At 45.5% G+C, this 11857-nt stretch overlaps 1 protein-coding gene across 1 annotated transcript; it reads right to left on the minus strand.

The window, feature by feature from the left end:
- Positions 1 to 5999: 5999 nt before the first annotated feature.
- Positions 6000 to 10852, minus strand: popdc2.S (popeye domain containing 2 S homeolog; the record flags this gene model as incomplete). Its single annotated transcript, NM_001094497.1, is given in 5 exon segments — positions 6000 to 6548; positions 7803 to 8277; positions 8489 to 8597; positions 9324 to 9847; positions 10732 to 10852. Coding segments are annotated over 3 exon segments (1056 nt in total). The 3' UTR covers positions 6000 to 6548; positions 7803 to 7821.
- Between the last annotated feature and the right edge of the window lie 1005 nt (positions 10853 to 11857).

Raw genomic sequence — 11857 nt, forward strand, 5'->3', positions numbered from 1 at the left:
CGCTACCCCCTCCACGTGTGCACTCACGCCCAACTGCAACTTTGTGGGCAGACGGCAGGACAGGGGACAGAGGTGGGAGAGTGATGGAGGGGAGTTGAGACTGATGTTAGGGGGGAGGTGGAAATGACAGAAGGCATCCCTATTGTTGTGCCCTAGGCAGGTGCCTCTTCTGCCTACCCCTAGTTCCAGCCCTGGGATACACTTATCAGGGGTAGGTTCTGTTTGATCAGGTTATGGTAATGGGGTGCAGGTTTCATCTTTATTGGATTTACCTTGAAGAGGGTCTTGACCATTTTTTCAGTATATTTGTGCAATACAAGTCCTTAATATATTGATACAGGGTTGAGTGCAGAGGACCTCTTGTATTTGTATTTGTCTATATAAGTTATATATAGAAGCCACAAAGGAAGCAGAACTCTCCTGGGCATGATCACCAGTTTCTGAGCTCACCAAGAAGCCATGAAGGGAGTAGGTTTCCCCTAGGCCAGGGCACCAATTTCTGGGTTAAGGATCAGTAGGAAGCCAAGAAGGAAACAGGCCTCTGCTAGGCCTGGGCAGAGATTTGGGGTTGGGGTTCAGTAAGAAGCCATCAAGGAACCAAGTATCTCCTAGGCCTAGGGAACCAATTAATGGGTCTGGGCTCAGTAATAAGCCATGAAGGGAGTAGGTCTTTCCTAGGCCAGTGCACCATTTACAATTTATGGGTTTGGGCTCAGCAAGGAGCCATGAAGGGAGTGAGTTTCCTCTAGGCCAGGGCACCAATTTTTGGGTTTGGGCTTAGTAGCAAGGCATAAAGGAAGCATGTCTCTCTTAGACCTGGGCACAGACTTCTGGGTTAGGACTCAGTAGGATGACATCAAGGAACCATGTCTCTACTAGGCCAAGGAACCAGTTTCTCAGTTTGGCTGTAGTAGGAAGCCATAAAGGAAGCAAGTCTCTCCTAGGACTGGGCGAGGATTCTGGGTTTAGGCTCAATTGGCAAGCCACAAAGAGAGCAGGCCTCTCCTATGCCAGGGCACAAATTTTTGGGTTTGGGCTCAGTCGGAAGCCATGAAGGAATTAAGTCTCTCCTAGACCTGGGCAGGGATTCTGAGTTGGGGCTCAGTAAGAAGCCATCAAGGAACCAAGAATCTCCTAGGCCTGGGCACCAATTTCTCAGTAGAAAGCCATAAAGGAAGTAGGTCTCTCCTAGACCCGGACATGGACTGAGTTGGAACTCAGTAAGAAGCCATCAATGAACCAAGTATCTCCTATGTCAGGGCTCCAATTTCTGGCTTTAGGCTAATTGAGAAGCCATGAAGGGAGTAGGTCCCAGGCCCAGGCATTGATTTCTGGCTCTCAAGTCAATAAGAAGCAATGAAGGGAGTAGGCCCAGTATATATATATATTCTGTATTTTATGACTCAGGCACTGACCAGGCGAGGGAATGGGAGTGAGGATAGGAAAGACCAAACCTCGGGTCGAGGAAGTCAACAATATCCTGACCGATGACTGTATTATTCCCTCTGTATAAGGGGAAAGAGCAGAACAATACAGAAAAATACCACTGAATTCTGGGCTTTGGGTATGAGATGAAGGGAGCTGGTTAACTGCTCAAGGCCAGTTCTGATACTTCTCTTCTGTTTGGGTTTGGAGGGGAAACAATAAGACTGTTCAGATGTTCCCCGAACTCTGTGCTGAGAGGGGTTGTACTCTGATCTGCAATGCTGAGAGTATAAATCTGTACTAAGGAGCATGGCACAGAGTGGGAGTACCAGGGGGCATCTACTCCAATAGGCAGCCAGACTGGTTATGATCATTTGAGCAGGTAAGAAGAGTTATATACTAACCTGTCAAGGCTACAGTTAGATACAATATTATCAGTCTAATCTCTGGGAACAAAGAATCCATAGTGTTCATCCCATTCAGAAATCCTTATAGGGAGTCCCTACATCACATGTACCTGGGGGGGCAGATACTATAATGGTGCAGTCACCCCTGCAACTAGAATATTCACAGTGGTGAATATGATTTCCCAAATGTTCCCTGAATAATTCCTTATCTGTACATTTGTACAAGGGAAGAAGGAGGGAGGGAGTTGCCATATTGTTTCCGTCAGTCAAATTAGATTGTGATGCTGTCAGCTCAACAGACCTGTACTCTCCTGTTCCTGATCCAGGTTTTTTCCTCCCAGTGAGTGCCCAGGACACCAATCTCACGTATTTAGATTTCCAGACATCTGGGATATTCCAAGAAAACCAACTCCAAGTCCAATTCCTGTTATTCACCATCCAAAACTGAAACTGTGGGCACGTCATTGACTTGAGGAAGTCTGAGAGTATCAAAGACTCACCCTTGAACTCCAGTCGTGCCACCAAGAACCTGATCCATGCTTTCAGGTCAGTTGAAGTCCATATTCCCATAGATTCTCATAAATAGGATTATTATGCTTATTAAAATTGTCAAATTCTGCTCTAAAATATGGGAAACTTTCCCTTTAATTGGCTTTATATTGAACCTGTGTCATTCCAGTATATGTTTTTCCCTTAGTCCCATCCTCCCTCCCTAAGCAGCAGCAAAAGAGCCTAAGGAGACATATCAAACTCCTATCTCATTATACAGGGTTTCACTGGGAGGAAGAACCTGATTAAATACATTTTCCTTGCTCCTAAGATCCAAAGAGGTTCAGCAGCCAAATATTATGCATTGTTTAGTTCAACGAATAAGACAAATCATTTGAATGAAAGCAATAGTGGGGCACATTTAGGGAACAAAGCACTTTATATGCATATACTTATACTGATATATACTGATATGGCGGATGCCCTGCTTGGGGCAGCAGATGCCAACGTGGTGGCAGTAGACTGGGTATCTGCTTCAATCCAGTACAAGCAAGCAGTGGAGAATATTCCGAGGCTCAGCAAGGAAGTAGCGGAGCTCATAATCCACCTGCTGGTAAATAATGGGGTCTAAATTAAACCAGTGGGGCAGAGATAATTAATAAGAATTTTAATATGAACTTTTATTAATAAATGTTCCCCAGAAGGTTATATATCGCAGTCATCTCCCCCCAACTGCAGTTATTCTGTGCATTTTAATCAGTGCTTACTTTGCCTGTTTTGCCTCCCCCACTACTGGCTTCTCTCCTCTATCCATACGAAGCGGGGTCACTGAGGAATCTTTGCCCCTGATCGGAATCAGCCTTGAGACACATGCAGCTGGACTTTTGGGGCAGATGTTAGGAGGGTTGAATAGGACATATAATAGGTAAAGGGGCAATGATGATGACACACTTTAAGCCTCACTCAGGGTCGGACTGGGCCGGTGGGGCACCATGAAAAAACCCAGCGGGCCCCGCCAGCCCAGACCCTATCCCCGCTGGTGCTACCCCAGGTCACTGATCTCCCTCCTTGACATGCTGAAAGTACGTTTAATTTATACGTGCTCGGGTGTGGGGCCCCTTTAGGGGGTGTGTGGTGCTGAAATGGCCCCTTGGTGGGTGCAGGGGCCCCTGGGGTGGCAGCCCTCATGGGCCCTGCACCCATCAGTCCAACCCTGACTTTGCCAAAATGTACAACCTCTGGAGAGGGCCCACCTTGAAGGGTGAACTGTTGGGCAGGGCTCATATATGTAAATATTCAGTCGTTCAGCCAAAGTCCCAAGAATATCCCAAAAGTGGAGCATATTCACATACACATATTCACCCCAAATCTCACCATAACTTATCTTCTAGCTGGACTCTCAGGTGTATCTAGGAGTGCAAATGGCCATTGTCCCCAACTGTCACCCTAACTGGCCTTCAGGCTGCCACTCCTCCAATCCCCACCCCTTCAATTTCCAAAAGGCCATTCTCGCAATTTGGGAGCCACTGCTCAGGTTTCAGCAGGAGTCCTATTAGTTATACAGAAGTTGCAGCAGGACCTGTGCTATTGGTTAATTTTTGGAATTCTCCTGAAGACATCCTGACTAACTAGTAGTAACTCCTGCACTTGTCCCTGCCTTTTAGTGGAAGGTTCTTTTATTATTTCCCATAAATTCATTATGATCTCTCTGTGCCCCAGAGCTGGATTATGCAGGCTACAAATTTAAGAATGTCCATCCAGAGGAACAAGGGGAACACAGTATTTGTAGAGGCAGTACACACTGATACTGACAGTAAGAATTGCTTAATCTCAGGGGTTTTTGTTAAGGGATGAAAACTTTTGGAGGGAGTATTGTTATTGGTCTATTAGGTTTGAATTTGTGCTTGATGGGTTGATCTTTGGCCAAATATTAATCCGTGGGGGCTGCTGTTATCCAGTGAGAATTTTATTTGCCTTTTTTTGGCCCAATAAATTGATCATAGATGGGGTGAGGCTAATGATCAGCTCTGAGTATTAAGCAATCACGCACAAATATGTTTGCATTGGTACAAGTAGATGCCTAACAGGAGGAAGCTTCATTAGACTTGCGCAGTTTAGGTTGACCCTTATGACTATTGTTGGTAATTACTAAATAAGTGGCTCATTTTTGAAATGAATAAAGTCCCACCTGGCAGAGCGGGGCTCTGTTTGCTTGGGGCAGGTCACTTGAAACAATTAAAGTAAATGAAAAGCCAATGAAACCCAAAGGGCATGTCAAAATCCCATGCACAACCAATGTGCTGTTGGCCCCAGGCACCATTCCTTGATATGTGTGACATTGCACCTATATGATGCCATGATCAAAACACACAGAGCTGCCCAGATGAGTCTCCAGGGGCAAATTTGCCCAAAAATGCCCCCAAACCAGTATCAGAGATACTTTGGTATCAGCATCCCCATGGGACACGTTGATTACTTCATCAATGGAGGCCAAGACCAGTCATGATGTCCGTCTGTCCGTCACTGTGAGCTGAATGAACACTGGGCCAATGGCATATGGAGCCAACTTGCTTCATGTGGGGGGGGGGGGTCTCACAAACAAACAGATTCATTGGAAGGTTTTGGCTTTAGGTTCCCATTGGTGTGTAATCAAAAGCCAGAAAAATTAAGATTAAGGGGGGTTTAGTCTCCTCAATTAAATAGTCCAATCTCTATATATCCATATATAATAATAAATTCTCTTATTGAATGAATTGTATTGGTAGCCCCTTCCTCTAAACAGAAATGCCACCCCTTGCCCTGGGTGCAATACTACCATTACTTGTTGTCAAAGCCTTCCCCCAGGACAGTAAGAGTGAGACTTCCAGCAGCAAAGCCAAGATCTCCATGTAAGACTCTCCCCAGGATTCTCCCTAAGATCTGAGTAAAAGTTGCCTTCCCACATCATCATTCTACCTGTCTATTCTCAGCTGTTATATCATTGTTGTCAGTTATTTTGTTTTCTCCAAATTCCAGTCCTACTATAGTCACATAGAGGGTCGGGCAGTCCTTGCTCATGATGTTCCTCAGTGTGAGATGACTGCAGTTCTGAGAAATCCTCGATACCGAGCTTTTGAGGGGACAGTTCTAGAGGATGACTTGGGCACAGAAATAGCAACACCATGTTACCAGTGCTCTATTCCCTCCCCAATTTATTCACAGATCCCCATTATCATCACCACATTATCCACAGCCCCCCAACCCTTCTGGCCCACCCATTACAGCTAAAACTGCTCCATCGAAACCTCCTTGACATGAAGTGTGATCCCCCATTCTGTTCCTTGAGAGATGGGCAGCTCCACTGAACACTGAAGGGGAGAATTATATGTAGTGTATGTTTTATACCTGGGCAGGACATTCATACTGCACCGAGCCAAGGTGAGAATGTGGATTCCCAATAAGGGGTTAAATCATGCTGAGACCATGTCTTAAGGAACATTGCTGAAAGATGTCATCAAAGCACCCCGACCCTCACACCCCACCACTCGGCTTGCTGTTTTTTTATTTATGTTTTTCCAGCAAGTGCAGTCTATATAGTGCTAGTAGCAGTGCCCATTGCTGACTCCCAGGGATTCCAGGCCCTTGAGGTCCCTAAAGGGGAAGATAATCCCTGAGTTAGTCAGGCTGAATTGACTCTGATTAAAAAGTGCATAAATAAAACTTTAATGAAACTGAAAACCCCAAGATTCAGTGCAAGGACAATACATGTGAGGAAATAGTGTGGGGGGGGGGCAAGGAGAAGGCACATGGGTACATGGGTGCTGTCACATATAAAACAGAGTTTCCCCACAGAGCTTCGGTGCCATCATGGATCCAGTGAATAAGGACTGAGGGTATTTTATCCGTATGCAGAAGAGGCACAATTAGCAATGTGTTGGGCACAAACATTCCAGCTGCTCACACTCTTGTATCCAAGATCCTCTATATTTACACCATGGAATTCTGTACTGAGACAACACCAGCCTCCTTGTTCCACTGGGCTTCACTGGTCACTCCCACAGTCTATACACAAAGCTGGAGGACTCCTGAGTGGGAATTCACACACAATTACACACACTAGTGGCTTGTGCTCAGAGTGGGACCTGGTTCCCTGACTTGTTCCCTAGAGTTCCGGAGTGTTAGTTGGGGCAAGAGGAGCTCGCTCATATGAAAGAAGACGAGGATGGCCCTTCTGCAGGACACAGTCACCTGGAAAATAATAGAGGCACAGAGGCTGTTACTGAAAATATAACTGATCAGGGAAGAGCATAAAAGTCATTTAGGTTCCAGCATTACAGTATTACAATTCCAACGTTAATGTCAGTGCTACAATGTTACAGTGTTCGTGTTACGCTTCCAGTGTTAGTGCTCCAGTGTTCTGGTTCCAGTGTTACACTGTCAGTGTTCCGGTTCTAGTGTTAGTGTTCGCGTTACAGTGTCAATGTTACGTTTTCAGTGTTAGCGTTCCAGTATCAATGTTCTAGCGTTAGTGTTACTATGTCAGTGTTCCAGTGTTAGTGTTCTAGGGTTAGTATTACAGTGTCAGTGTTACGGTTACAGTGTTAGCGTTCCAGTGTCAGTGTTAGTGTTAGTGTTTCAGTGTTATGGTTCCAGTGTTAGTGTTACAGTGTCAGTGTTTCAGTGTTACGTTCGAGCAGAAATTAAAGAGAGATCAGTATCTGGGAAGTGTATAGGAGACTGAATTCTCTTAAATATGTATACATATATATATATATATATATATATATATATATATATATATATATATATATATATATATATATATATATATATATATATATAAAGTTCAAGAGGACCCGCACTACTTGGTTAGTGAACCAAAATATCTTTATTTTTCAAACTTGTGCATCCAACGTTTCGACCCACATTAGGGCCTTTATCAAGGTCCTTGATAAAGGCCCTAATGCGGGTCGAAACGTTGGATGCACAAGTTTGAAAAATAAAGATATTTTTGGTTCACTAACCAAGGAGTGCGGGTCCTCTTGAACTTTACATAAATACTGTAACCCTTTACCCACGTTTATGGAAGACTGGTTCAGAGTGCAAGAGTCTGACTCAGGTTTTATATATATATATATATATATATATATATATATATATATATATATATATATATATATATATATATATATATATATATATATATATATATAGGGACTCAAATTGGACATGTTGCCCCTTTAAACCCCCACCCTTGAAATGGAATGATTACATATCAGGAGGGTTCTGTTGTTGTTGTGTACTTGGGTGTTAGGGGACACAAACATGCTGTTCCCCCTATTGGTACAAATCCCATTGGCCAGCCATGCTGTAATAGGCAGCCCCACTGCAGATCTGTCCCTGTCTCACACACTCTACTATCTGCTTATGGATTAAACAGGCTGAGGCAGGCAAGCAGAGCCTCACACATCCCATCACTGGGCAGGCAAGAGGGGTACTTACAGGGAGCTGCCATACCCTCTCACTTCATATACTCTCCCTCGCTCACATAATCCATATAGGAACCAGGCAGCTCAGCAAAATCCTCCAGGATTAGACTGGTGGAATCCTCACCCAGAATGCCACTCTCTGGTCGGTGGTCCCTGCTGATTGGTGCTTGCTGAGGTAGGGATGGTGCCATCTTTTGTATGGGAGATGGATCTTGATGAACATGAGAAGGCTCCATGGCAGGCGCAATTTCCCCAGATGAGTCTGAGGATGGACCCAGAACATGGTAGAGGCTCGGCAGACGGATATCAAAGCGGAGGCCAAACTTGGCAAAGAGCTTGTCATTGAGGGCATAGAGTTTCTGGGAAATATCAAAGCCAAGAAGCACAGAGAAGAGTCGGGAAATGTACTTCTCCTTGGCCAAAAGGAGGTAAAGCCTCTTCCTAGGCCAGCTGACAAAGGTGCAGTCTGTCTCTGCCGTGAGAGTGACCTGGGAAAGAGAACAGCCCCAGTGAAAAAAACAGAACATGGGACTATAAAGAACACTAGTGGCCTATCGCATAGAGACAAACCCATTCTTAGAAAATGCGGCAAGGTGGTTCTAAGTAGGGTTCAAGCATATAAGCTCATGTTTGATCCCCCTTATGCTTGTCTTTTAATATACTGTAAGTTGATAAAAAATAATTATTCTCTTTCCCTACCTGGAATGCTCCTTCCTCAGAGGGCCGCAGGGACTCCCACTCAGGGGAGTCTAGGAATTGGTATGGGAAGATATAATGCAGAAACTGACCTTCCAGACTCACCTTCACTCTGGGACAAGAGACAAAGAGATTTGTTTTATAGAAAAGGGGCAAAAACAAAGGTTTAGTCCTAGAACAAACCCTCCTTATGTTCATGAAAAGGCTAAGCCCTAGAACCCCTCCATGTGCTCAAGAGAAGGTTTAGCCCTAGAACCCCAACTTGCACTCATGGGAACGCTTAGCCCTAAAATGAACCCCTCATTGAAAGGCTTAGCCCTAGGACCTCTCCTTGTGCTCATGGAAGGTTTAGCCCTAAAACTTTTTCTTGTGCCCATGATAAGGCTTAGCACTAGAACCTTTCCTTGTTTTTATGGTTTTTTTATTGTTTTTTTAGCCATAGAAACTCTCCTTGTGCTCATAACAAGGCTTAGACTACTGCACAAATGCCAATGCTTAAAGGGATACTGTCAAAACGCATCAGTTAATAGTGCTGCTCCAGCAGAATTCTGCACTGAAATCCATTTCTCAAAAGAGCAAACAGATTTTTTTATATTCAATTTTGAAATCTGACATGGGGCTAGACATTTTGTCATGGGGAAAAAATTTTTCCCCATGACAGTATCCCTTTAATGGAATATGAACAAGCAAACCACATCCTACAATTCCAACTTTATTCCTGGGAACAAACCATGCTTGTCCTCAAGAATGTACCTTGGGGCAAGCACCCCAGACCCAATCAGGACCATCTCAATTTTGAACTGATGACTTAAACCCACCACAGAATATCAGCACCCACCTCCCAGAGAGTAGTAGAGACAGACGCTCAATAGGTGTCTTCCCCTCCAGGGCATAGCTTTGGTCTGCGCTCAAGTAGTGGACCTCCCTCCCACTGCAGTGGGCAATTTCTTTGAAGACTTCCAGTGGCACCTGTAGGGGCTGGTAGAGTGTGCAATAGAGGGCATCATAGTGCTCCCCATAGGACTCATGCCTCAACCGGTACAAAAGGTGGCCAACCTGTGCCAGGCATATGATCAGCAGCATGAGATTCCACACAAATATGTCCACCCCACAAGCAGAGAGCCAGCCCCACAGGGCATCGCACAGGAAGCCAGTGGCTAGAAATCCAAAGATGTAGATGCATCCAAAGATCCCACTGCCACCCATAAAACCAAGAAGGAGAAGAAGATTTCCCAGGTGGTAAATAGCCCCCTCCATATAGAGCTTCCAGCCATCACACTCGGGGTACGTATACAGGAGCTGATCCAAAACTGTCCTGTTTGCTGACATTCTCTCTGTATCTTGTGACACTGCCTCCAACACCTATGGCAGAGGAATGCAAATCAATGGCACAAAATAAAATATAAAAAGAGGGGGTTCCCTGTGTATATTAAAGACTAGTTTATTGGATGGAATTTCTATGTGCCCAGAGTATGGTTATTATTAGTCCCAGACACCACTGACCCAACAGCGCACCTTCAATGTTTATTTTATGTTCTCACATTTCCATGAAAACAAAATGGTGTTGGGGTATAGTGCACCAGTTAGTCAAATGGTTAATCCATCTACATCCTTAGAAACCCGATTGGTTTCTGGTGCAGATTCTAATTCAGGAACTTTGAAATTAAGAGGGGAGACGATATTAGACATGCTCTAGGTACTAAAGGTTCCAGAACAGGGAACTATAGCAGAGGAAGACCAGACACTTGGGGTTTCAGGGAAAGAGACTATAGCAGCACAAGCGCCAGGCACTCTGGGTTCAAGGGAAGGAGACTATAGAAGCGGAAGCACCAGGCACTTTGGGTTGCAGGGGAGGAGACTACAGTATATCAGTGGAAGCAACAGGCACTCGGGGTTCCAGGGGAGGAGACTATAGCAGTGGAAGCGCCAGGCACTCGGGGGTTCCAGGGGAAGAGACTATAGCAGCGAAGCACCAGGCACTTGGGGTTGCAGGGGAGGAAACTACAGTTTATCAGTGGAAGCACCAGGCACTTGGGGTTCCAGGGGAGGAGACTATAGCAGCACAAGAGCCAGGCACTAGGGTTCCAGGGTAGTAGACTATAGTAGTGGAAGGGCCAGGCACTAGGGTTCCAGGGGAGTAGACTATATCAGTGGAAGCACCAGTCACTCGGGGCTCCATTGCAAGTTGCACAAACCCATAGTCATATTACTGATATTTTTTTCCCAAGCCCCAACTTTTGCCTTACCTCTAGGCCAAATGCTCCTTTTCACCCTCAGGCGCTGATCAAGTCTTAGCTCCCGCAGGGTAAATTTGCCCCCAACTCACTATCCTATGGGATGCCAGAGCTAGTCCATTGGGATGGGCAGAAAAGTTGAAGGTCCAAGTGCTCTCCAGGCTCTTAGGAACTGCTGGAGAACAAGGAGTGTGTCCCTCTCTCCTCTGCCTCTGAAGCTGCTGGTCCCTCTCTTCACTCTTCCCAGTAGATACTTTGTATCTTCTCCACTCTGTTCAGTTCTTAAACTTCCCTCTGTTCCCTGACATGTTCCCCCACTTTTCTCCAATCACAAATCCCTGGGACTGTGACTCATTAACCCTGCCTGTACCACTGTGGCCCAGAGAGCCTGGCTAGACGCTCTACCTTCCCTGGCTGGAGGGAAACTACACATGTGACGGGCGAGCAGCAGAATGGAATGTGGATCTCTTGGCGACAGCTTGAAGAGGGACTCCAGCTGGATATCCATGTTTGGGCTTGAAATCCAAGGAGAGAAAGAGCAGGCACCAGTCACAGCCCAGAAACAAGTCAGATAACACAGGCAGGGGTGATACTAGCACAATAGCACCCACTGGGAGATAAGAACAGAGTGGCTCTGCAGTGCAAGTGAGAACGATTGCAGTTCTTTTGTTCTGCAGGTGCTGGGTGGCCTTGTTTTTCCTGATTACTGGACACAAATCTGTGGTTAGGTGGGTGCTGGGTAAACTCTGCCGACTTGATCTATTGGCCCTTGTGCAGATGACAGTTGGGCTTTGTGCCTGTATCTTTGCTGGAATCATGTTGGATCGTTGAATATTCAATTAGGATAAAAAAAAAGTTCTGATTGGTTCCGTCCACTAGGCATGAGGTGCCTTTATCGTTAAGGGCCCCCTGTTGCATTTGTAAAAGTGTTTGCCACAGATTCTGGACAAGCAATACCACTTGTGCTGGGAGTTGTAGTTCAGTGGTAGCTGGCTGGGTGCTCCTATATTAAAGTAAGAGAGAGAATCCATTTCCCCCCCAATTCTTCCTGCGGCTGTCTCTCTGCTGACTGATCCTTCCGTCACTTTTAATTCTTGGTGTAGAGCTGCCCACAAACGGAGGATCTTGGCTTATTGGG

The sequence above is a fragment of the Xenopus laevis genome, chromosome 2S (genome assembly GCF_017654675.1).
Source record: "Xenopus laevis strain J_2021 chromosome 2S, Xenopus_laevis_v10.1, whole genome shotgun sequence".
NCBI classification, from domain to species: domain Eukaryota; kingdom Metazoa; phylum Chordata; class Amphibia; order Anura; family Pipidae; genus Xenopus; species Xenopus laevis.